This window comes from Liolophura sinensis, chromosome 7, assembly GCF_032854445.1.
Source record: "Liolophura sinensis isolate JHLJ2023 chromosome 7, CUHK_Ljap_v2, whole genome shotgun sequence".
NCBI classification, from domain to species: Eukaryota; Metazoa; Mollusca; class Polyplacophora; order Chitonida; family Chitonidae; genus Liolophura; species Liolophura sinensis.
In genome coordinates, this window is record NC_088301.1 from 30975215 (window position 1) to 31002354 (window position 27140).

At 41.2% G+C, this 27140-nt stretch overlaps 1 protein-coding gene across 2 annotated transcripts; it reads left to right on the plus strand.

Annotated features, from left to right (window-relative positions):
• The first annotated feature begins 1336 nt into the window (after positions 1 to 1336).
• On the plus strand, positions 1337 to 26701 carry LOC135471546 (uncharacterized). 2 transcript variants are annotated; one of them, XM_064750815.1, is made up of 4 exons: positions 1337 to 1640; positions 13872 to 13970; positions 14480 to 14602; positions 23943 to 26701. In XM_064750815.1, the coding sequence occupies exons 2-4, from the start codon at positions 13895 to 13897 to the stop codon at positions 24254 to 24256; spliced, it is 513 nt and encodes a 170-aa protein (XP_064606885.1). In that variant the 5' UTR covers positions 1337 to 1640; positions 13872 to 13894; the 3' UTR covers positions 24257 to 26701. The 2 variants fall into 2 exon arrangements, with proteins under 2 accessions (XP_064606885.1, XP_064606886.1); XM_064750816.1 differs by lacking the exon at positions 13872 to 13970.
• The last annotated feature ends 439 nt before the right edge of the window (positions 26702 to 27140 follow it).

The following is a 27140-nucleotide window of genomic DNA, read 5'->3' on the forward strand; positions in this document are numbered from 1 at the left end:
ACTACAGGAGTAGAAAATATGTAACGAAAGCAGAGCAAATGTCGACGGCGAACAGCACAGTCCGAATGGCAGAGGCCCTTTCTAGGCCCTCCCTAGGCCCTTCATAGAGAAAACAACTGAAGCGAAAACCACCAAAACAAAAAATTAGACATTGTATACTATATTGGCATTATACTAAACACTATTAAGTTGTATACCTGGTGAGAGGCTCCTGAGGACAGTCCATGTGTTTAGAATGTTTTAGGTGAATAAATCATGCCCACCTGACCTCATCATGTGTTTTAGTTCTATTGTGTCGTTCGTCAAAATAATACTATAAGCTTGCTGGCTAAAAAAAATCATAAATACGGGAAATATTTACGGTTGATATTATCTATTGTCAGCTATGAATTCATTGGTCGATTACAAAACTACACATTTAATGCTTAGAAGAGACAATAAAGTTATTAATACGACCCATACACCACGTTGAGATTCGACTGTCGAAACAGGGACATTCTGATAATGAAAGAAATGTTAATAGAAAGCGTACAAAATATTATTAAAATGATAATTTTAGAATACATACACTATAAAGGAGATGTCTGTGTTTCCAGCGAGAATTGGATTCGAGCCTGCGATCTCATCGGCTGAGGCAAGAAACTCAGCCAAAGACAGTATGTAATCATGTTTCGCTTTGCTTGCCTATTGCTTACCGCATGGCCACAATTAGGTGCTTAAGTATAACTGTCTTTAGCAGTCCTGAATATTGAGCTTGCGCTTCACATGCACCTGTTGCTTTTCATATATATTTTCATTACCGTGATTCTTTCTCTGTATTAAGAGACCGGCACAAAGAAATGGACATAATTAGTTCAGGTTTTTTTACACCTGCAGCTTACAAATGAAGACTTCTCGTGTATATTTTCACAGGCTATATACACTGTTTGCTTCCTGGAGAAGATTTTACGAAAAGCGCCCAAGTGTACACACAACATAACGCTGGATGGTTGTTTTTATGTGCGACGAAACTAAGGCAGTTGGTTTAGGCATTTGTCTAACGCAACCAATTCCGCAGGTCGCGACGCAGTCATGTACTTGTAGGTGAATACAGGCTTCGTGCGGAAAGGCGGACTTTGTTTTGGACTGTGACATTTTCGGAATGCCAGACTGTAGCGCCGGGACGGCTAATGTGGACCGGAATCGCTTGCGAGGACCGTGTATGACAATGGCGCGGAAGGAGTTCGCGGAACGGAGGGAAGTGATTTGCTGACCTGTCACAAGCCGAGCTGATGGCATGGTTTCATCACGACGGATGGCAGCCAGCTTTGACATACCTACCGCTACCAATCAATAAGCTATAAAATGCTTCAACACGGAGTCGGAGTTGAGCTGACGAGTGTCTGCAGTGTGCCGATATAAAAGTCCTTGATTCCACATCAACTAGGTCTCGGCTTAATGTAATCTCAGTCTGGAATGCAATGGTACCTGCAATGAAAGCACGCCATAACTGGGCCTTTACAGCGTGCCAGACTGCAAATTTTAATCTTACTTCATTGTAGACGACAAATCAGATGACATTATATGGATAACACAAAAGAAGTAGATGTACCAGAGAGGCGATAAGAGCGTGGAAATAACGTAGAGAGGGCCCTGGTGAAGTGAGTATTTCATATTTTCTAATTAACAATACAAATCTCATTTAGAGCTAAAATGAATTCCACATTTAAAATGTATCCGTGTTTATACATTTTATGTCAACTGAAACAATTTGTTTTGATGAGTGGATTTCTGGTTTTTGTGTCTCGTTACTTCATATATCACATTCAAATTGTTCAAGAGAGAAGATAATATATCCAGGCATCAGCATATACATGAGCTGTCAGCCGCAAAATAATGCACAAGCAAGTGCCAGACAGATTTCTTCCAATTCTTGTTTGGTTCCTTCAAGTCGCCATTCTCAAGGGTGTGGTCAGTTAAGCCATCTTAGAATAAAACCGCCTCTACGGTAAAGTGTCACTTGTCCCTTTATTTTGTGGTTTTGTGTGACCATATTGCATTAATGTTGGGCTTTGGTTTAACTGCTGTTTGCCTCAAATCTCATAAAAGTCTGTCTTTAATCCCGTTGTTACTAAGGCAATGTTAGTAGAGGACCGATCCAGTGGTTTAACTTTAGCATTGACGACCTTGAGGAGGAAATGCCAAGCGACCCTATACTACTTACTGTCGAACAGTTACGTATACCGCGTACCAACGGAAACTCATTAGCTGCTGACATCTGCTTTTGAGTAAGTTCGTTATACATCGGTCAGTGGTTTACGGTTTACTCCGGCACTCCGCTGTCTGTTGCCATATAAGTGAAGAATTATTCAGTCCGATGTTAAACACCAATCAAGCAAAATAAAGATCCCATAGCAGTGGGCTTGCCATCCATGAGATTGATGTCTGCATTTCATTGAGGGTAACGCACCGGACTGAAGAATACCTGACTTACACGACGGGTTTGTGGGAGGACCAAACGGGGTAGAGGTTTGTGGGTGGAGCAAACCGTAGTGCCCGACGAAAACCACTGACTTTAGTTGATAAACCTCCTGACTTAAAGCTACAACCTAAACAGCGACAGTTGGCAATGCGCATGTATCGTAACAATTATTGGTGCGGTAGTGTGATTATATAAACATTGAAAACACCTAACATAGAAGTGTTTGTGTTTTGTTTTTTTCTTGAATAATTCAAGGATAAAATGTTGAGACAAACATTGTACTTATGAGAGGTAAAGATGTGTTCTGTTCTGGGCAATTGTCACGTGGTTTGTCATCTGATAAACCTGTTTTCCTTTAATAATAACCACCAATGGTTGTCTGTTATGTATTTTCAAATTGTTTCACTACAACAGCACGGTGATTTATTTATTTATTTCATTGGTGTTATACATTGTACTCAAGAATATTTCACGTATACGACGGCGGCCGGCTTTATGGCGGAAGGAAACCGGGCAGAGCCCGTGCAAAACCCACACCCATCCGCACGTTTTTGAAAGACCTTCCCGCACATGGCCAGAGAGGAAGCCAGCATGAGCTGGAACTGAACTCACAGCGCGCGTGGACACGCTGCTCTAGCGCGCTAAACAACTGAGCCACGGAGGCCCCCAGTAGCACGATGAAGCTTAATTCAATGCCTTGGTAGTTATATACTAGATAACGCGATTACTTGTCTATGGGGAATTATGCTGTATAAACCGTAGCAAATTTGTACAATTTATCTTCTTATTTTGCGGAAATATTGCATTGTTTTGTATTGCATCATAGCCCGCTTCATTCCGCCCGATCCGTGTGTGTAACCTAGATTAGTCTATCCGACGGCAATCCTGTCCCCTGATGTAATCATTATTATACAGGGCAATTATGCTACAATGGCAATTCCGGAGATTAGGGGAGTACTATGAACGTGATGGTATATATAAGGACGACATTTACCCTCAGCAATTAAGCTAAATCTCTGTCTGGGGCGTGATGGCTGAGCTATGGCTGGGACACGGTTACAGTTTTAGTCCACTAGTTATGAAATGCTGCGTGGACACAGGAAGCAAATAATCATAAAGCAACGCATTATTACATAGGTTGGTCATTTACATTTACTCAGAGTATCACCATCTCAAATAAAATCCACTCAAAAGTCATGCCTGAGAGATTAATATTGCCATTCAACAGAGTATCGCCTAGTACTCAACATAAGCTAAATTCGAAGTAGAATTAAGGCAGAGAGCAAAAATAATAAATAGAGGAGGCGTTTCTCATCCAGATTTGCTTAGCATTACAATGTATTACTACCTTTAGATATAGGTGGAAAGTCCCAAAAGGGTAAGTCGACAGTCCGTTTCCACTTCCTGTCTTTATCCGTCTGAACAGATCTTAAAGGGCTACCATAGACAAAGACAGACTTGCTCTTACGATTCTTCCTTCGCCGTTGGCGATTGGTGTTTTGTTGTAAATTTCAAGCCAATTGTCACGCTGTCGTCGCTGCACAGGTTTTACTGTGCTGTAGTCCTTTATGTTAGTTACGGTTACCATACAGTATCTCCATCCTCCAGTGTTCCAGGGGCTTTATTTGATCAACCCGCTCAATACAAGAAAAGATAACACCAGACTAAATGCATACATGCATGCATAAAGTATCCCATAGGAAGTTAAAAATGCGTAATTTTTTATTCTTGTGGTGTTGCACATATATTAGAGATATTAGTTTTAACCAGTCAGGCATGAGCCATTACTATTACCCAAGGACGCGGTGTTTCCGCTTACGTCACCGGGTACGAGTGACGCAACATTTTGTATCCGATTGCTCTAACATGGCGCATCTCATGAGCTAGTAAGAAATCCTTATTAAAAGTTGATTTTTTGAGTCACCAAGCTTGTCAGAAAAAAATGCCTGTGACCTTCCAGGTCTGTTTCCACCCATCTTCCCAAATAACTCCAGTTATATTCTTCGCTTCCTTTGCTCTTAAGCTTTCAGTCTTATTCATTGGAATCGTGGATTTGCATATATTTGTTATATGAGACAGAACATGTGTGAATGGTGACATCAGGAAATCCTGAATATCAAGTTTGAATTTGCCGACGACGCATTTAACTGGTCGTTTTAAACACCAGATGAAACTGTGTTGTACAAAAAGGCTTATATTTACACGAATTAAGGACGACATGAGGAAATCCTAACTACGAAGTTCGAATTTACCGACAACGCATTTGAATGCTTGTTTTAACTACATGTACCAAATGAAATTGTCTAGGAAGAAAGGCACATGAAGTATGTGAATATGTAGTAAATATGGCAGTCACGGTAATTTAATTTAATGAGATGGAAAACACCTAATATGTGGAACAACTGTCACATACTAGACTATTTCAGCCCCATACTAGACACAGAGGCCACAGCTAATAGACTTGAAATTAAGTTTTTGTGATGAACTTCAGTTACGTACATTGTTGTTAGCTATGGCAGACTTAACAAATCCCGGTGGATATGTTTGCTAAATTATGTTTAAGTGTAATTAAAAACTCTTTTGTACAATCCATGTGTACACGTTTATGCGTGATCAACTTAATGTTCCGTAAGCTCCCAAAAGCATCGCTACGTCCAAAGATCTTGAGCAATAATTAAATTTCTCCGTAAAATTCCGTCTTCTATATATCACTTTTTATCCTAAGGCTCACCTCAAAGTTAAGACCCACTGTCTAGCCCGCGGTGAGAACATGTATTGTGAACTAGAATTACAAAACCGTTTTTCCCATAGGGTGAAGCAATTTCAGACAAATTACAGCGCAATATCTCCACCGAAAATCGATAGAAGCCACTTCAACTGATTTGTCGACAGTGTTTGTACAGGATGTAGACCCAGTTATAAGCCGAGAAGGTCTTCAAACAGCGGTCTAGAGTAAACTGTTAAAATGTTAGAAACTTTCCAATAACGACCTTACTCCAAAACGAGAACATTACCAAGCCTGTCAACAAATATCCCTGCACCGATATTGTAGACATTTGGTAGCATGTCATTAATACTTGGCAATAAATTATAAATACATAGTTGTATGTGGAACATTGTTTTATGCCTTCCTGACATAGACCATGAAATGCAGAGTAGTGAGGAAAAATATGCATGACAACTTTTGAGTTTCTCTAGGAAACACATGTTTACATCTATTCTCATTACGATAGACTGATTGTTAACTGGACATTTTAACACGAAAAAGCAATCTAGAGTGGCACCTACGTCATTTTGTGACATTAAGGGATAGCGTGATGCAGCACAACCTCCTCTTGCAATTACATCAGCGTGAGACGAATCGGTAATTGTCACCCCTGACTGTTTTCTTTCTGGGAAAATACTCCCGTTCTTCTTTGCAGCCATATTACCATCCATTTAGGATGGCAGTTTGTCAAGACTAAACTGTGCATCATTCGAAGCACGCCAGATCGCCCACAGCGGTCCGGATACACTCATGAAAACCACCATGCGTGCAGTTGATTTCATTAAAAATACTCATTGTATTGAAAGAAAGTGGAGATTTTAAATGAAATCTTCCACATCCGTTCCCGCAATGGTGGGTTATTTCCTCACTGAATGACTTCACCTTATGATGTTGGAGTACATGCCACAGAAGAAGCTCAAGCAAATTGAACAACAAAAAGAGCATCGAATTTTTTCCAGTCCAGCAGTATGTAGGGTTTGTGGGCGGTATTTGACGTGTCTAATGACATATGCTCAATTAGTCATCCTGAATCTGATCAATTATGTGCACGGAAAACAACGTGAAATCTTGGTGATCAAGTTGCTTCCCAACAAAGCAACACGCCACTGGTGTTTTGGACAAACAGTCTATTTATTTGCTGGAATGTTTTCCAATGAGTGATTCACAGTACAGCACCAGATGTCTCCCTGTGCAAATGCCTGCAATATATGAATCTCAAAAATGCATTTTACAATTGTCATTTTTGATTCCTGATTCAGTGTTGACTAGTCTGAGATTATGGTTTAACTGCTGACATTTTCCCGGAGCATACGGAAATGCAAATCTGCAATTATACATGTTGTATATACAGTACCTGACAATGTTGGGAGTGTAAACATTTGACAGAATCCGCAATGATTTGGCGAAATATCATCTTTTTAAAGAAATTAGAAACACGGCAAATGACACAAAAATCACTGTGCGTGTTCTATACATTAACATTTTATGCCTGTTTACCGTCTTGTTTTTACATCACCCAAACTTGTATGTCAAATGATGTGGCGTTACAGAAATAATTGGCTTGCAAAATAAGGTAATTTTAGGCAAACCCTGCCCACAATGGTGATGAACTAGAACACATAACCGTTACACTATGTACATCTGGGTGAGTATGGTCCACCCATATGTTAATCCCCGGTCTCCGGTTGTAGCCAGCCAATGCCGTTAGGCTATAGTATATCCCATGCGCATTGAAACATTAAACGTTCTTCGTGTTTTCAGACGTAAAACGCAGGAAACATTTTCTCTGGAATGTTAGATATCTTCAACTGCCCCAATAAGATCTATATCACCTTTTGTTCACCTGCATGACCAGAGGATGAAAATTGTTCATAAAATATTCAAGTTATTATTCATTTTTACGCGATGATACATACGTCAAGATAATTTTATTATAGTATTTGCATTCTGGATGGACCAGCGCAACCTGGTAATTACGTAGCAAACTTGCCAACACAAAGCCGCCGTCGGGTCTGATGCCAAGCCTAAGGCTTTGAACGCCCCTTCCACCCACTCCCAACTATAACACCCCAAGAGAATCCGAAGGCACCTAATATCCTATATCCCATTACAAATGGCCAATACAGTTTGAATATGCTGCGTATTTGTACACTGTGCATTTGATTTATTGTAGATTTCAATTTGATATCTTCATTCACAGCCGCAGTGACGGACCTCGTATAACAAGAAATATCTCACTGTAGATCGATCCTTCCATGTGCCTTTGAAAGACCAGAGGGAAAACTTCATTTTTTTTTAGCGCATCAAAGAACTGGATCGATGAAATGTGTTTGCTATATGGACTGCGCAAACGGAGTGTTTTTGTACAAGTTGTCATGGCCTACTGTTAGAATGTTTACAGGACATCGATTTCCAGTCTAGTCTCAGTGACCAGACTCAGTCTGCTGACTGTGTACAGCGCTATTGTATTCATTAGCAGACAGCTGTGTCGATTACACAGTTAATAGTCGAGAATCAGCGATACGGTGTTATTATACTAGGCTACTCAAACAAATGCATATGTTTTGTCAGTAAACATACATCAGGTTTACAAAACCTCACAAAATAATTTTTGTGAAAAAATAGGGATAATGGCCTTCACAAGCTATTTTCACAGGTAGTTAAGATTGTTATTTTTAGGTACATTTTCTGACGAGGAAAATAACACACGATTTTCTTTTCAGATCCAGAGTTTTCGAATGCCCTTTGAAATTGCTTTTGAACACCCATACATTCATTAATTTTTTATCAGAATGTTCGCAAGATAGTTAATGGAAATGTAACCTCACATTATTAAACACCTTTTTAGTTACGACATGCTGCTCAATATTATACGTCGCCCTGTCTGTGTGTCAATCTTCCAGCTATTGGCCGGTCAGTCAGTCAGACTTTTGACATCCTATGTACCGCTACCTTTTACCATTTTGTGAATTTGTCCTTGTTAAAAATGTTCCTTAAGCACACACTACATGTAGTTCGTGTGTATGACAAGCCGTTTTGTTCACAATTTACAGATGTCTTCAGTTATTTGATGATATGATCAAATCGTCTGCACAAATCTCCATATGATCTAAAGATATCATGAAACGATTTTCACAGCTATAGCTGACAGGGCAAAGAGCACATTATTGACTCGTCCCTTACCGTGAAATTGCGCGATAACGTAAGCAGCTCCTCTCAGAAGCTTTAAGAAAAATGGTATGCACATTTATGAAGATCTTTGCCACCAGAAGGCAATCTTAAGACATCACGTTCTTCTAACTCCTAAGAAAGCAGGCTGCACTGCATCGGTCATGTTGAACTGAGTTGTTGTTGCAACAGAAGGGTTGCATGATCTACTTAGGGTAGCCATATTGGCGTGTTCTGGCCATAGCAGCCCATGTTAATAGGTCTCCAATATGGCTACCTGGCCATTGTTCTGCCAAGGTGATGACGTCACATGCAGCCCCCTACAAAACGCCATCTGCCTCAAGCTGGAGGGGTGGGGTGGTAGAGAGGGGTGTTAGTTACAGGGAGCAATCATTTACGCTTTCTTCAATAGCCGCCATGTTAAATGATATCACCAAATATGCTCAAATCATCAAACGATATCATCGTTAATCATCAAGATAACTGATAGATATACAAATAGCTCTATTTTACGCTGTCTGGAAATCATTTATCGGAGATAGGTGTAAATAATTTGATCATGTCATAAAATAATTGAAGATATCTGTAAATTTTTAATAAATAGCAAATAACATAGTTTGCGATACAACCGCCGGATTAAATAAAATGAAAAATAGGAGGCAAATAAATCACCGAACGTTTATAGATAAACGCAGAAAGTATATAGATAAAACATAGAACGTTTATAGATAAACCATCGAAAATTCAGATAAACCATCAAACGTCCAGATTAACTACAGTACGTTCAGATAAACTACAGAACGTTCAGATAAACCACTGATTGTTTATAGATAAACCTCAGAATCCTTTATAGATAGACCGCCGAAAATTCAGATAAACCATCAAACGTCCAGATTAACCACAGGACGTCCAGATTAACCACAGAACGTTTATAGATAAACAACAGAACCTTTATAGATAAACCACTGAATGTTTGTAGATAAAACTCAGAATCCTTTATAGATAGACCACAGAACGCTTTATAGATAAACCCCCTAACGTTCAGTTCAAAGATAGGTGTCAGGCTGTAAATATACATTTTGTATTATATCATCGTGCAACGTCAGTCTTCCACTTTTCTGGGTAGAGTCTTAACGTAGAGACATTTTTGTTTCTACGTTTAACTGAAAGAACAACACCTGTTAAGGTGATTAGGTCTGTTGTTGAAATAGTTATGTTTCCTATGCCGTAAGGCTTCCTAACAGTTGTGCTTAATTACAATTAGTCCTGAGAATGCTGATGTCATGTGCAGAAGGTCACCTCAAAGATAAACAACGGCGACTTAAATTTAATAAAGGACTCATAGCGATGACTCATATACGAAGCGTAAATAACAATACACCTTTCGTGAGATGATGCGTTGATTTTCTTACACGTTGTCATACAGATCTGAGGCCGACTCCACAAAGCCGTTCGAGACGTAAGTCAAAATTCAAAACCTCTTCGCAATGCTCATTTGTTTGAAGATGAAACTTAGACATATCTCTTTTAAGATAACATGGATGTTATTGAAGGTGGACAAAATTCTAAATTTCTAAAGCCGAAAAATAAGCTTTAAGACAGCATTTCAAATTTTGACATAAGTCACAAATTTGTTGAATCGGCCCCTGGTTCTTTTAGAATTGTACTGTGCTCTTTTGTAACTGTTTATAACCACAACACGTAGATTCACTGACTCTCAAGAACTTGTGACAAAGCCATGCAAATGTCACTTACGTTTTTACTTCTTATTGGTAACTTTTATCCATTGAGGAAGTAGTATAAAAGTAGGATGTCAAGGCTACACAAGTGGAAACAATCGGAATAAAACCCTGTAAAAGGTAAACATATCCAAGTGGCCGTAATTGACCTGTTTTGTGTAAACCATTTATCACACCCTTGTCTTTGCTTTCACTTTGGTTAGAGGCTGTGCGTCAAAACGGTCTGAATGTTATTAGCTTATAGAGGGCGTTAGAGAGTGTAGAGGAGCGGATAGTATGGGGTTGTCAGGTACAAGTTGACAGCTAAAATTCGACACTTTGGGGTCGTCAGGTACATGTCAACTTCTGAAAGTCAACAGTTTGGGGTCGTCACGTACATGTCGCCACCTGAATGTCGACAATTTGGGGTCGTTAGGTACATGTCGCCATCTGAAAGTCGACAGTTTGGGGTCCTAAGTTACATGTCGCCATCTGAAAGTTGACAGTTTAGGGTCGTCAGGTACATGTCGTCATCTGAAAATGGACAGTTTGGGGTCGTCAGGTACTTGTCGCCAGCACAGGGAATCTTAGCTACCCATATTCCAGCCGGGTCTCTAACACATACAACGTGACGAGGAGCGAATGTCCGCCATTGGTAATATTCGTGTGTTGGAGTTTGGACATTCTGCTCTTTTAAATTCTAAACGATTCCATTGGTTAATGTCACTTTCATCCTGCTTTGTCACTGATCAAAATTATCCCTCAGCCTGGAACTACCGTCAAAACAAGCAAGCAATTTAACCAAAGAAATCGTCTGTAATTTGAAACCACGGAATGTTCGATTACAGTTCCACCTACATTAAAGTGAAATCGAGGGTTGTACCAGAAAAAAAAAGAGAAAAACTGACAAAATCTAATATTTAAAATTGCAAACTCTAAGGATATATTAGTCCGTGACAGACACCAGAAACCATCGATGAACGGTGTAACCTAATGAGACTGAGACGGTAATGTCGACTTGGCGTAATAATTCGTATAGTATGTGTTTAGAAACCAGATTTGACTACAGAAAGAGAGTCTACAGCTCGGGGTCGTCAAGTTAAAGTCGTCAGGCGAGTTGAGAGTTAGGGATCGTCAGGTATAGGTTGTCAGTTCGACAAATTATTCTGCCTTATTTATTTAAGTTGCCATTAGCATTTTCATGGCGAACTCATTAATCAAGTGATGACCCGTACCGGCTTACTGCAGAAAGGTCCGTGCTTAACAAAAAGTAAATATAGCAGAACACCCTTATCGGATTAAAGAAAAGTCCAAACATTTCACTTGACATTTTTCCCTTCCTTTCTGCAAACTGTCTGGCAAACTATGCGTGTTTCATCCATGTATACGTTTTATTATTTCAACACAAGATGACGCTACACACTCCAACTGTAGTTAAATAGGCCCATCGGAAAAAACACCTCTTCACCGGTTTTTGAGGGTGCTCATTTTATCTCATCTAATTATTGTTCAACAGGTTGTAGCGAAGTAAGCTACTAGTTTCAGATCTGTACTCCAAGAAGTGGGGTGGGGAATCTCTCGGATTCCTTGACCGAGGCTATATCAAATACATATATTCAGATACAACTGTCAAAGTTATAACTGAACTGATGAATATTATCACATGATTCGGCAATGCACGCATTGCATCATGACCTTTGTCCTGCTGGTACTTCGTTATTTCGTATGTGAACCATTGCGTGGGCTGTCTGACTGCCATTTATGTTTTCTATCCATCGGGTTATCTTTCTGAAAACTTGACACCTACAACGTTCTCTTTGCATGAGAACTTTCAACAGAAAGCTAATGAATAAACCTCAAATTCTGTACACTAAAATGGAATTTTACGATTAAGTAGACGACATGAGTCACCGGATGTGAAGATGTTCCATTTCCCGGCTCATTGTTTATAAAAGGGCTAAATATTTGATCGCTATGCACCGGAACTGTATTAGTAAGTTTCATTTCACCGCCCTGTGCCTTGTAAATGACTGCATTTCACCTAGTCAAAGTTAAAGACAGATGATGCAGATGAGCTTGCGTGTATACCTCAGGGCTATGTGTAACCAAGTACACGTTCCACAGCATTGTTATTGTATCAGAAAGCTCTATAGCTATGGTGGCTGATAGCGTCCATTTTTTTACCTCGCCCTTAGCGCGGTTTTAACAAAGCAGCTCTGTGTGATCTGTGGGGGCGCGGAGGTCGCCAAAGACGTGATTAATAGTGCAGAAATTTATTCTGTATCAACAACCTAAAATGTCTGTGTGGCAATATTCCCCAATTCAGTGCTCCTTAACTCTTCAGTTCGGAAGCAAATCTTGAACACATTTGCTTGAACTGCGCCCGTGTAACCTACAGCCTTGCTTTCAGTGTTGTTTTCGTTAGATCACATCGGATGGATTAGTATGGGAAGCTCTACCTATAAATGTGGTGTAGAGTTTCACGTCATCAGGAATATGCTTTGTCACGTTATATTCGCCAGTTATGATGCTAATATCCACCTTACTTCGCGTTTTCTAATTACACCTGTCAACTTGATTAGCTTGACTGTTGAAACAGGTGTGTTTCCTGTGTCGTAAGACTTCCTAACAACTGTGCTTAATTAAAATCAGCCCGGAGCGTGCTGATGTCACGTGCTCTACATCGTCATAAAAGATGTCAATTATTGTGTTGTACTGCAACGGACACGCGATTGTAGTTTCGATAACTCGTCCGATAATTCTTCCAAGAATGAAAATCACATAAATTTCCTGGAGAGTTTCCATGATCTCCAGTTTCCTTTGCGATTGTTTAAAGCGAACGCGTAACCCGATATCGAGCGGAGTACGTTCCATTTCTAACGCATCGGACGAGTATTTATTGCTGGGGTAGATTGATGGGGTTTTAGAATCACAAAGGTAAACGCATTCGTCAACGCACGGGCCAGGGAAATGCTGTAGCAAATGCGTCAAGCAGTAGTATCTACAGTGCTGTTACATCCTGTCTTGGTAGATAGAGGTCACGCCTGGTGGCTGATAGGGTCCATTCTTGACCGCGACCATGATACTGCCGAGAGCGCGGTTTTAACAAAGCGGTTCAGCGGGATCTGTTGGGGAGCGGAGATCGCGGAAGACGCGGCTTAAATTAAAAAGCGAACTCCGCGTCTTTGCAATATTTCCAGATTATTAGGCTAAACATAGTTTGTCCACTGTTTTCGCAGTTACAGATAATACTGAACTGTAAATTATATACAGGAGGAATAACGTCAATGTTAAGTATTTTGCATTGCTCCATTGATCACAAGCTGTCACGCGCCAAAATGAGTCATGTCTTACTGTATTCATGTATAATGGGTCGGGTGTATTTCATGAGAAATCATAATTGTATGATAGCGCCTTCGACTGAATGAATGAATGAATTCTTCAGGTTTAACGTCGGACTTACCAATTTTATTACAATCGTCAGAGGATGAGTCATTAGGTGTGTGAACGTATACTGTGTCACCTTGTGGCAGGGCGAGTTCATGTCGCCAAGTGCTGCTGCCACTCAGTAAAAATAAATAAAAATAAATTTCACATAATAGACAATGTCTTCCGATGATGCAGTGAATTATAATTTGAGTTTAATCGACAGCTTCACAAAAATATCAGAACTTTGCACTAAGAGTAAGTTCTCAGGGGATGTCTGGACATCCAATAATGACATTGCTCCGGGAGCTTATGAATGTAATCGTTATAGGGCTTGTGTACGGACGTAGATGGATGGTATCTTGGACGACGGGCCAGACCAGCGCACGGGGTTTAGTTCTGCTTGGTGACGATAACCAGGCACACAGAGGTGAGACGAAATGAGAACGGAATCCTTTACAAATGACAATAACATCTCCTATGCCATGAACTGACAGTGCATGGTCTCGTTGACGAGTTATCGATTTGTTGCTGATATGACTTGCTGTGTACCGTTACTTATCCACCGTACGTCCCCGCCCCTCCCTGCCCATGGATGTATAGACTTGCATTGACCTATGAAGTGCTAGTGGTTACTGGTCGTTTGGGGGATAGGACATAGATTTTCCAATCCTGCACGTGGTTAATTTGTAAAGTGAGTAAAGCTGAGCTGAATAAGCCAAGCATTTCTAATGTGACGACAGTATGACAATCCCTCCTTAGAGTTCAAGCATGTGGCATTCTGGTATATGTGGCATGCATTTTAACATGTAAAACAAGTGTTTTCTTAGAGAAATTTTATTGGGACTGGTGGTTGTGCTTAAGTTGTTATAGGCATCAGGCGGTCTTTTTGTCGAAATTTTGTCGTCCAAGTCAAATAACGACTCCGTCGCTTTACAGAAATTGATGACACGGATAGGTTGACAGCATCGCCGATGGATTCGTGGAGAAGGATGACAGCGCTGGAAGACGCTAGACGATTTCTCATCAAGTGGCTGTTAGCGCTTGGAATACATTTCATATGTAAGTGTGTTATTTATCTATTTATTTATTTATTTTCTTGCTGTTTACTGCATACATGTGGTTTGATGGAAGTGGACGTCAGAAAATAGCATCCTGATACATTCATCCAGGATCATTGTCTTAATAAGTGACAATTTTCGACACAGCCTCGAGAACAAATCATTCTTTATATTTTTTTGTTTTGCTCTTTCACTTTGTTATTTGTTTGCTTCATTTCAAACAGTGACACGGTGCATGACTTGCTGAGCTAAAACCCTTCGTTCCCACCGTTATTTTCCGAGAAACTTGCTTTGCAGCCGTATTAATGTTTAATACGTCGCCAATATATACTTCTGTAATCAGTGAATAAGACTTGAACAGAATGAACAGAATGAATAAAATTGAGTAAAGCGTATGGCACATGCTTTTTCATCTTGCACCACGTCTCCAAAAGCCCATGGACTCTAAAGTCGACGACAGAGGCATGTATCTGAGGTATTATTGCACTTGCTGTGCAAAGTTAATAGAATAATAAGTTAAATTAAGCGAAATGATATTTCCTTGGAATAAGAATGAACATATCCTCCAATGGCTGCCTAGGCAGCTTCACCAGAAGCTGTGTGAATAACCGCAGGGGGTAGGCAAATGGCGGCTTATTTCAGTGTGAAACTGAAGTACAAACAGAGCAACAAGTTCCCATGGCAGTTTATTATCACTAGACTAATGTTCCCTAAGGTGTGATTCTTTTCGCATCTCATCCACAGACAGACACTGTCAGGCTGTAAAATTCAGCCCAACTCTTGGGGCACGTACTCAGCTCGGCTTATCTTGGCCTTTTACATGGATTCATTCCACAAATTTATGGCACGAGGAAAAATATCATGAAGACCCCGAGAGAACGTTATTTTTCATTAGACACACATATCTGTCACCAAACATGTGTAGCAAAATTGAAAAAAAACCCATTGTGATAAGGATAGTTTGCTATTTTTCATTAGACACACGTGGCTGGAAATGTTCGCCTGGATTAGGGTATACAATAAGGAGTTCAAACTAATTTTACATATTTAAGAGACATATTTTCCCGGAAACGCCATGGGCTTTGAATAACGGAAATCGATGTGTAGTCAGACGTGTCTGCAAACAGTAGTCTGCAATCAGCCCGAACCTTGGGGACTCTTTTCCAGGGTACAACACCTAGGCTTATGCAGATACACAGCGCAAAAAAACGTGAACTTAAACCAACAAGGCAGGACAATCGGTTCATTTGCATACTACACTAAGCGTAAATTTGCAGGCTGTGCTGAAATGGGATGTCTTCAGGTTTAAAGTTGTGTTTTATTTTCATGAAAAATATATGCCACACTGATCACATCCTTATACATTTGCTTCATATCGAAGTGTTTTGTGTCCAGGATTAAATCTTGTTTTATATAGTCGCCTTGACTTAACCAATTGTTTTTCCGTAGCATAGGCTGGGGAATGTTTGTACCTGGAGAAAGTACGAAATGGGGATATCTCAGTATCGTTAGCGTTGACATGACAAGACAAACACGACAGTAGACAGTATCTCATGTTACGTGTATGTAGACCGTGCCATCTGTGTGAACCTAGCAATACAAACACGAAAGCCGACAGTATCTCATGTTACGTGTATGTTGACCGTGACGTCAATGTGAACATGACACGACAAACACGACATCAGACAGGATCTCATGTTACGTGTATGTTGACCTTGACGTCAGTGTGGACATGACAGAACAAACACGACAGCAGACAGGATTTCATGTCGCGTATATGTTAACCGTGCCATCTATGTGAGCCTGACAAGACAAACATGACAGCAGACAGTATCTCATGTTACGTGTATGTTGACCGTGCCATCTGTGCGAACCTGACAGGACAACACGACAGCAGACAGTACCTCATATTACGTGTATGTTGACCGTGCCATCTGTGTGAACCTGACAAGACAAACATGAGAGCACACAGTATCTCATGTTATGTGCATGCTGACCGTGCCATCTGTGTTAACCTGACAGGACAAACACGACAGCGGAGATGATCTCATGTTACGTGTATGTTGACCGTGACGTCAATGTGGACACGACGAGACAAACACGACAGCAGACAGAATATCATGTCGCGTGTAATGTTGACCGTGTCGCCAGTGTGGGGATGGCTGGAAAAACATGACAGTAGACAGCATCTCATGTCACGTTTATGTAGACCATGTCGTCAGTGTGGACGTGGAAAAACGACAACAGACAGTCGTCTGTATGGACCTGACAGGACAAATGTGACAGCAAACAGGATCTCATGTAACGTGTATGTTGACAGTGTAGACGTGACATGACAGTACGACAGCAGACTGTGTCGTCAGTGTGGACATGACAGGACAAAGATGACAACGGAGAGCATCGCATGTCACTCGTATGTTGACCATGTCGTCAGTGTGGACATGACAGGACAAACACGAGAGCAGACAGGATCTCATGTTACGTGTATATTGTCCGTGCCATCTGTGTTTACCTGAGAGAACAAATACGAAAGCAGACAGGATCTCATCGTGTGTGTATGTTAACTTTGTCGTCCGTGCGGGCGAGACATGACAACACGACAGTATCTCATGATGTGTGTGTCTTGACTGCGTCGTCAGTGTGAACCTGACAGGACAAACACGAAAGCAGACAGGATCTCATGTTTCGTGTATGTTGACTGTGTCGCCAGTGTGGACGTGACATGACAACACGACAGCAGACTGTATCGTCAGTGTGGACATGACAGGACAAAGATGACAACAGACAGCATCGCATGTCACGCGTATGTTGACCGTGTCGTCAGTGTGGACATGACAGGAAAACAAGTCGAAAGACAGGATCTCATATTACGTGTATGTTCGTGTCGTCAGTGTGGACATGACATATACGTCAGCAGACAGTATCTTATGTTACGTGTATGTTAACTGTGCCATCTGTTTGAACCTGACAAGACAAACACGACAGCAGACAGTATCTCATGTTACGTGTAAGTTGACCGTGCCATATGTGTGAACCTGACAGGACAAACACGACACCGGAGAGGATCTCATGTTACGTGTATGTTGACTGTGACGTAATGTGGACATGACACGACAGCGGACAGGATGTCATGTCGCGTGTAATGTTGACCGTGTCGCCAGTGTGGGGATGGCAGGAAAAACATGACAACAGACAGGATTTCATGTCACGTGTAATGTTGACCATGTCGTAGGTGTGGACGTGACATGACAACACGACAACAGACCGTGTCGTCTGTATGGACATAACAGGACAAATGTGACAGCAAACAGGATCTCATGTTACGTGTATGTTGACTGTGTCGCCAGTGTGGACGTGACTTGACGACTATACGACAGCAGACTGTGTCGTCAGTGTGGACATGACAGGACAAAGATGACAACAGACACGATAGCATGTGACTCGTATGTTGACCATGTCGTCAGTGTGGACATGACAGGAAAACAAGTCAGTAGGCAGGATCTCATGTTACGTGTATGTTGACCGTGTCGTCAGTGTGGACATGATAGCACGACAGCAGACATGATCTCATATTACGTGCATGATGACCTGTGGTCAGTGTGGACATGACAGGGATCAGGTTGACGATTCACAGTATTCAGTGAATTGCAACATCGCTTGTAAGCTGATATTCGGTATTCTTCGGCGTTATGAATTAATTACTTTGAGCACTGGCTTTTGAGTCGTCTTGTTGTAGTGCCTTTGTTTTTCATATGAGTCTTTTACTTCGACCACTGTTTCCTTCTCATAAATTCTTAATATCTATAGGCGTGTGACACATCACACACCATTATATGAAAACGCAACGTCCGTAGATAAATTGTCAGCGGTTGACCTGGCTGAACCGTAATGCATGGCTTCGCTGCTTAATGCTGTTACATGCAATAACGAGTCGCATACCCCCTACAGCTCATGCGTCGCCCTCTACCTTTCGCTGTACATCACTGCCACAAATAGCAAATTGTGTACAGAAATCTTGAACAACGCCAAGGCCACTGGGGTCACGGTGAAGAGGCAGGAAATGATGTCAGAAAATACAAACAATCCGTCTCAACCTTTGTCTCAAATAATACTTTATACACATGCATTCTTTTTATCTGGAGTATGTACAACATGATTCTAACCAAAACCTAAAACATTTTATTGATAAATGCTGATTATATAGTTCCGAGGGAGGAGACAAGTCATGAGGCTAAACATAAGGAAACCAACCCACGTCTCACATGCTCCAAATGTCGATGTTGCCCATTGGTGGCAGTGATTTAAAGCGAAATGCAGAAGGCGACGCATGCGCTGTGAGGAACATGGTCGATCTTGTCCTTTGAAGCTACTGAATGCCAAAAATGAAATAGCTTTCCTGTGTATTAACACGTTTGTTATCATCCTTGTGGGAAATCGCAATCACTCACGATAAATTGACCATTTCTGATGTCACATATCTAACCATCATGCATATCTTTTGCTATACTCCGTTTTGGAGCCCCTGGCGGTCTGTGCGTGTGTGTGTGTGTCTGTGAGTGTGTGCATGTGGTTGTCATGACGGTAGTGCTATAGGGCACTGAGAATGAGAATATTTCACTTATACGACGGCAGCCAGTGGATGGAAACCGGGCATACCCCAGGGGAAACTCACGACCATCCGCAAGTTGTTGTCAGACCTTACCGGGCAGAGCTGAGGGAAAGCTTACAACCATCCACAGGATGCTGGCAGAACTTCCCACTTACGGCCGGGGAGGAAGCCAGCATGAGCTGGACTTGAACTCACAGCGACCGCATTGGTTAGCGCGCTAACCAACTGAGCTATTGTGAAGAGAGATTATGTGTTTATTTGATTGGTGTCTTATACGTAACACAATAATACTTAGGTGTGGAGAAAGCCGATCAAAGCATTTCCTTTTTGACAATTAAGCCGCCTGACTTGAAATCGTGTTAAAATTTAGGCATGACTATTTTAAAATTCTTCCATTATCCTTTGCATAGCGAATACTGTGAACTAGGCATATGGCTGCATGGCGTTTCATTAATTGTATTGCTCCGGGACAAGTGAATATTCCATCAGCCATTAAACATAACGGTTATTTCGGTTTGTTTACACACCGTGACATTTTCTCTTGGTCAATAAATTATTTAAATAGTACATTAGCCAGTTTTAATGCGAGCATTATTAGTACGGTGTTTAATCAGAACCGTGCAATTAGACATTACACATCATGGTTGTGGCCAGGATGGTAGACATGTAGACATATTTTATCAAGATAAACTGCGTCACTAGAAGCCAAATGTGTAATGAAAAAGGCATGATTCATTAATTACAAAAAAAAAGCGAAAACATGTCAGTGACGTCCAAGGACAGACAACCACAGTTATTAGGTAAAGGTATCCTAAAATAGCATTCACCCTACATCTGCCTTACTTCAGTCGGTATTTTTAAAATTATGACTATCTTGGCATCGTGATACCCTCTCGCACCTGACATCTCTGCTGTAATAAGTCCTTATCGAGGCGTGTAGAAACGATCGATACTGGCGCAAAATGGAGTGTGCTATCAGTCGTTGGGAACCAGCAAGTCTCTAGGCAAGCAGATATATGTGATATCACGTGAGAGAAGAGCAGGATGCGTAACCCTTATTAAAGCCACCTCGAGGATTACATGATACTATTATGTAGTTTCACTTTACCCCTCTTAGCATATTATATCAGAAAAAAATCACGCCTCTTGAACGTACGTGTAAAGCTATATTCCTGGTCCAAGGCAATTTTGGGAGGAGGTGGCGACAATACGACATATGCGCTCAATACATTCCACATAAAATGGCGAGTGGCGTGAAACCACCCTGGACTTCAGTAGCGACATGCTCTTTCGTCATATCACTTTCCTTCACGGCGTTGTCAAAACTTACAGAAGCGAAAATTTAAATCGTTGATCAAAGAGACAGTGGTATCGTCTATTGCTAATGTATATAACTTATACACATGTAAACCTGTGGATGATTGTGGGTTTCCCCTGGGTTCTGCCCGGTTTCCACCCACCATAATGCTGGCCGCTGTCATATAAGTGAAATACTCTTGAGTACGGAGTAAAACACCAATCAAATAAATAAATATACATGTAATATGGTCTATATGAGTTGAATCAGTGTTAAACCCGTTATTGGTGACAATTTTTGCTATTGAGGTCAGTTAATTTTTCTTTTTTTCCATTTATATTTTTTTGGATTGAGATCTATTTATATACTATCCAAAAAAAGAAATGCATAGGTGTTTTGTTTTATTTTAAAATGAAATAAATACATTTTGTCTTCATTTCATGAGCAAAATGTGTTTTAATATTGTTAATAGTCACAGTTAGCACACATTTTATTCCTCAAAACATTTCTTGGTTGAAAATGTTGAGTTTGGAGGCCGTTTTTGGAAGAAGTAAAAAATACAGCACCACACTGCATCACGTGCAGTCTTACATGCCGAACTTACGCATGGAAAGCATGCAGTGTGTGACTATAAAACTGCAACTTCGGGCCGGAAATCGGCGTCTTTCAAGTGGTGTTTTCAAGCTGATTCAACATGCCACGTCTTGACACTGTCACAAGAAATATTGCCATTGGAAGACTTCAAGCTGGAGAGTCCCAATCGTCCATTTCTAGGCGTCTACACGTCAGCCAGAGCACGATTTCACGGCTTGCTGCCCGCTACAACAATACTGTGACAACAAATGACCGTCGGCGTTCAGGTCGACCACGTGTCACTACAGCAGCCCAAGATCGCTACATAAGGGTCCTCCATTTGCGTGACCGTTGTGCTACAGCTGAAAGCACAGCAGCCAGCATACCGGGACTGAGGAGGATATCAGGTCAGACAGTGCGGAACAGGCTGAGGGAACATGGACTGAGAACCAGGAGGCCCTATGTTGGGATCGTGCTGCGTCCTCACAATCGCGCCAATCGCCTCCGATGGTGTAACAACGTGGACTGCATGGAATCTACGCAACTGGCGACGCATTTGGTTCAGTGATGAGTCCAGATTCCTATTGCAGAGACGTGATGGTAGAAACCGGGTTTACAGACGTGCTCACGAACGTTATGCCCCTAACTGCGTACGCCAAGTGGACAGATTTGGTGGAGGGGGCGTGATGATGTGGGCAGCAATATCGTATACTGGTCGTACAAATCTTGTCCACGTTCAGGGAAATCTTACGGCCGTGCGCTACCGAGACACCATCCTGCAGCCACACCTCTTACCTGTCATTGACGTTCAGCGGGAGTTGTTCCAGCAGGACAACGCCAGACCGCGCACGGCACGTGTCACAAGGGACTTCCTCGCCGAAAACAATGTAAATGTGCTACCCTGGCCGTCCCGTTCCCCGGATCTTAACCCAATTGAGCATCTGTGGGATGAACTTGATCGACGTCTACGCCAACGTCAACCTCAACCCCAAACGCTTCAAGAGCACGTTGCATGTTTGCAGGAGGAGTGGCAGAACATTCCCCAGGCCTCTATCCAGCGTCTCATCCAGTCCATGACAAGGCGTGTCAGAACTGTTATTCGTGCCCGTGGTGGTCACAACAGATACTGACATTCCACTCAAGTGGGAGACTCATTGTGAGTGTCTTACCTCAAGTTGATGGCCTTGTTGTCTAGATATGGACCCTTCCTTAATCTGTGTAAAAAAATATTTGCAGAATAGCAATTCTTATTTAGTTATGCATAATTGAAAAGACTGCATCACCTCCGCAAAAAACCGGGTTATGCGTTTCTTTTTTTGGATAGTATATATTTGATTGGTGTTTTGCGCCGTACGCTTTTGGATTAAGAATTTTGCGATGAAATATCACTGTCCAAATGACGAACTTGAGCAAGAGTAAAGCAGTTGTCTTTGTTAGGACGTATGCAATCATCATTTTCGTTTTTGAGGCCAGTTAATTTTTCTTTTTTTCCCTGTATATTTTTGGGGCTTTGAGATTTATTTATATATTTGATTGGTGTTTTGCGCCGGACGCTTATGGATTAAGAATTTTCCGATGAAATTACACTGTTCAAATGACGAACTTGAGCAAGAGTATAGGGATTGGCTTTGTAAGGACGTGTGCAATCATCTATGCTAACACTTCAGTTCAGAGATTTAACGGTACATGTGAGCTTGATTAAGCCAAGGTGGGTTTGTTCTATATTGCTATGCATCACAAGGACTGACAGTTTGCCCTGTATTCCCCGTCCAAGTCTCTGCACTAGTATTTGTATGAGTCCAACCACCAAGCTGATAACAGTTCCATTCATTTCAAAGACGAATGACGCTCACCACATGTTTGTCGATTTAACGGAAGTGTGGACCGGGAGAAAATCGATCGCAAACTTGACCCAATAACGGTGACTATTGGTAATAAGGAAAGCCGCTGAACCCACTGGCCGCTTTAACTTTCGGCTAGTTTTAGTGCTAAGGCTTTCAAGCAAACCCTGACAAATGTCACAGCGCATTACCTGTCCCGAGGTACAGGCTCAGACCGATTCAACATTATTCTAATGGTTCCAAAGTACCGTTAATGCATGATCGATCCAATGTAGTTGAGACGGCGAACCGACCATTTGCAGTGGTCATTGTGTTTACACTTAAAAGTATTCCAGTGCTATGTACAGTGACCTCTTACTTTCGGGTCGCAATTGGTTTGATTGCTTGGTTGAGGGGTAAACATTCCATTATCTTTGTTTACTTATTTATGTGATTGAGGTTTAGTGCCATACTCAAGACGTTTTCACTTATACGACAACGGTCATTTTTCAGAGACCAGGAACCCCAGAATGTCTGGAATAATCCCACTGTACACAACCTAAACAATGTCAACGTACAGACCATCCATTGACTGTTATCAGTATTGTAGCCGGTTCAACATGTGCAGTTGCACCTTGGTCTTATTAGGCCATACAGTGAAATCTCTAAGCACATATTTCCCAAGTCACATGTTATATCTAATCGCTGTTGTGTGATAATGCCTTGCACGCTTAAGACGGACACTCAAAATAGTCGCTTCACTCTGGCATTTCACTGTGCCAGTGACTGTATATATATATATATATATATATATATATATATATATATATATATATATATATATATATATATATATATATATATACAGCGACCAATGAGGTGCCCACTTTCTTTATAACACGGGAACCCACCTGTTTCCGTTGTGACGTCACCCAACTCCGGTCCTGTCGTTTTGTCATATAGGCTCTATGATCGGAGGGTATGAGTGACGCGACACCGGGTTACCGGTTTCGCTAAACATTGTCCTGATTCTGTGTTGCAGACACGTCATCTAGGGATGTGAACGCCAGCCTGGACGCCGAGGTGATCCATGCCAACGTCAGCGCCCAAGGCCTGTACAACTCCGCGCCACCTGTGTATCCTCTCAAATCAGCTGAAAGCAGACAAACTAGTCGGGATACCCACGGGGCTCTGTTCTTGATCTGTGGAGTGATCCTAGGGGTGCCATTAGGGGTGTTGGCAGTCTGTGGGGTGAGGGAATTCCTATGTGCTATGTACGAGAAGTATCGTATGGAGGCTTTAAGGAGACACTACCTGTACAGAATGAAAATTCCAGTGACTGTGCCGGTCAGATGACGGCGTCGGTCACCCCCATGTAAACTGAATGACCCAGAGCCCCGGGCTGAGGACATGGAAGAATGGACTTAGGTTTAAGTCTAACCTCAGATAAAGTGTGTTATAAAGAAAAGACATATCCTTAAATAACTCGAAATTTTCTCGAAATAACTTAATTGCCTTAAAGAACTTTTCCGTATCAATTTCCTTAAACTTGTTAACAAGTTACTTCTTTTCTTTCCGTTATGAAACCATGACCGTAAAAAAAATGAGTTTCGGAATCAAACTTTATAATTGACATTTATACAATTTTTCTCAAATCACTTTCATCACTAAACAATTTCGATTGAATTATTCTGAGAAAAACGTGCTTGGTTTGTGGCTTTCTATTTAGCACACTTTATTTGACACTTCACTTGTACCTTAAAAGACCCATGTCCTTTGTGTCTGCAGTCCCAGGGGATTGCAGCAGGGTCATGGGTCCCCAGGGTGGGTCTTCGTGGGGGTGACTATTCATATCTTCATAGCTCAATCCTTCACATGTTTTTACGTATACCCGTCTGCTACATCAGGTGATACACTCTCGGTGGTGTATGAACAGCAAGTCTGGAAATCTCGCGTGACACCAACAGTGCGTTCCGTTTGTTCAGATCCGATTAACATAAAGTCATGTCCCTTTTACCACTATTGCTGCTCAAGTTTTCTCATTGGCTGTTGATAAATGTAACTTTAAATCAGGAGAGCTTCGTTTGGCTGTCAAATCCCCTACTAGATTAACCGCCGTACATCTGTCGGTTCCATAACTGTCATACTCACCCGTCCTTAGGTTGACCTATGGCCTTTGTCCTTGTAAAAGTTCTGTCCTTCATCAGTAAAAAGCACTGAATTTCCAATTAGTCTGTATAAAACGAGGTGCAGTCTCCATTGCACTGGTATTCCAATCATTCTGAAAGAAAAATTCAGAGATAATTATGCTCTCAAGTAGCAGCTAACAAAATTTGTCGCATGATGGCATAAAGTCTTTGACGAATGTGTCGGCCAATGAAACGGTGGCAGTAGAGCAATGAGGGTAAAAGGCACTGAACCCCAGGCGTTGTTGGATCAGGGGAGGTAACAGGGTCCAGGCAATGGATTAAATTGTATATGTTCCGCGCTCATCTATGAATTTGCAAATGACATTTCTAGCTGTGGCATTGCTGGCTAACAATCATATAGGTAAATTCAAATGCCTCTTGTCTTAAAGTATTCGCACCGTGTGCGTTCTTAATGAAAACCTCCAATGCATGTGTCCTTCGAATGTGGACTGCCGAAAGCTTTGACATTGGTCTGTGTTCACTCTCACGTATAGGTGACTGGAACAGCTGTCCAGGCGATAATGAGCAGTTAATAATGCTCACTAAATAACATTTTTCTCATCATTATGACATATGCAAACACCGCGAACGGTTGAATACATTCTTCATATATTGCCTCGGGTACGGGAATGATAATAGCTAAACCATGACTGTATAGAAGCTGTACAGATTTGGTGTTGTGACATTGACGGCAGTTGGCGGTACAATGGCGGAACTACACACACAGCTGCGTAATTATAGGCCCTCGAAAAATAACAGCTCCCCTGTTGCAGGATTTGTGTTATACATCATCGTCCTGTTTGAAATGTTCTCCTGTGCCACATTACGCCCAAGGCGTACACTATATCATGGATATGTGTGGAGATGCTGTACAACATACTTTTGTGCAAACGTCGAGATTCTCGGCTTTGCCAATGAGAAATAACGGTACAATGTGGTATCATATTTCCAGTGTAATTATGTAATTTTTAGAAAATCCAAATATGTTACATATAAAGCTGTGATTGTCCGTACATGAAACATTTGTCAGTATTATACATGTGCATTGCAAAGTAAACATTATTGGTTTGTACCACAAAATATATTCACTTCTACAGAAAGTAACTTAGAGGAAAGATAACATCATTGAGAATTTATCATCGGTAAATAATAGTGTGTCATTTACCTTGACAATTATACCACTTCTGTAACGTTTTTGCTGTTACAGATATTACGTAATGTGTGTAATTTTGTTATGGTGAGGTGTACTGCTGATATACAAGGTACTGGTCCAGCATGAAAATAAACCAGAAAGACTAACTGCTTTTTGTTAGTTGATGTGGTATATATTTGCAAAATTTAAAACTATACAAATTATGTATTTATTAATGTATTTGTTCTTGGCATGATACTCGTGGTTATTTCAGTGATTCCCCGGCTGTCATTTCAAGGTATACAGGGGAAAATGGACATTGTACCGGTGTGAACTGCAACGTTTTTACAAATAGCTACTCAAAAATTCCAGACGCAAACACACATGCTTTATGAGAGGCTCTGCAGTGTAGTCGCGTGAGCGACATCTGGCTACCGAGCCATGGGATATAGGCCATGGTACAGATACCATGAAACACAATCCAGAGAAAACAAATGCGTCCGTTAAATGGTTATAGAAAAAGCTCATGCCTGATTGGTTTAAAGGTATAACATGGTGGTGCATTTCCTCGTTGTTAGGGCCTTTGCTTGCTTTGCACTGCGATATTTCGGTTATAAAAATCACAGAAATACAAAAACCACGTTTTTTAAACATTGAGTGGGGTACCCTTTTGATACATATATACAATTGGTCTTCAACTAAATGTATTTGATTTGATTGGTGGTTTACGCCATAATCAAGGATTTTTCACTTATACGACAGCGGCTCTCTTCAAATAGAAACCGTCCTAAAATAGTGCAGACATTTAGTGCTATGCCCTCTTACATCCAAAGCACCGCTATTGTAAATCATGATTAAAATCAAGATTTTCTGGTAACGTACGCGTTGGTCGATCAAAGGAAGATCTAAACACCTTTGT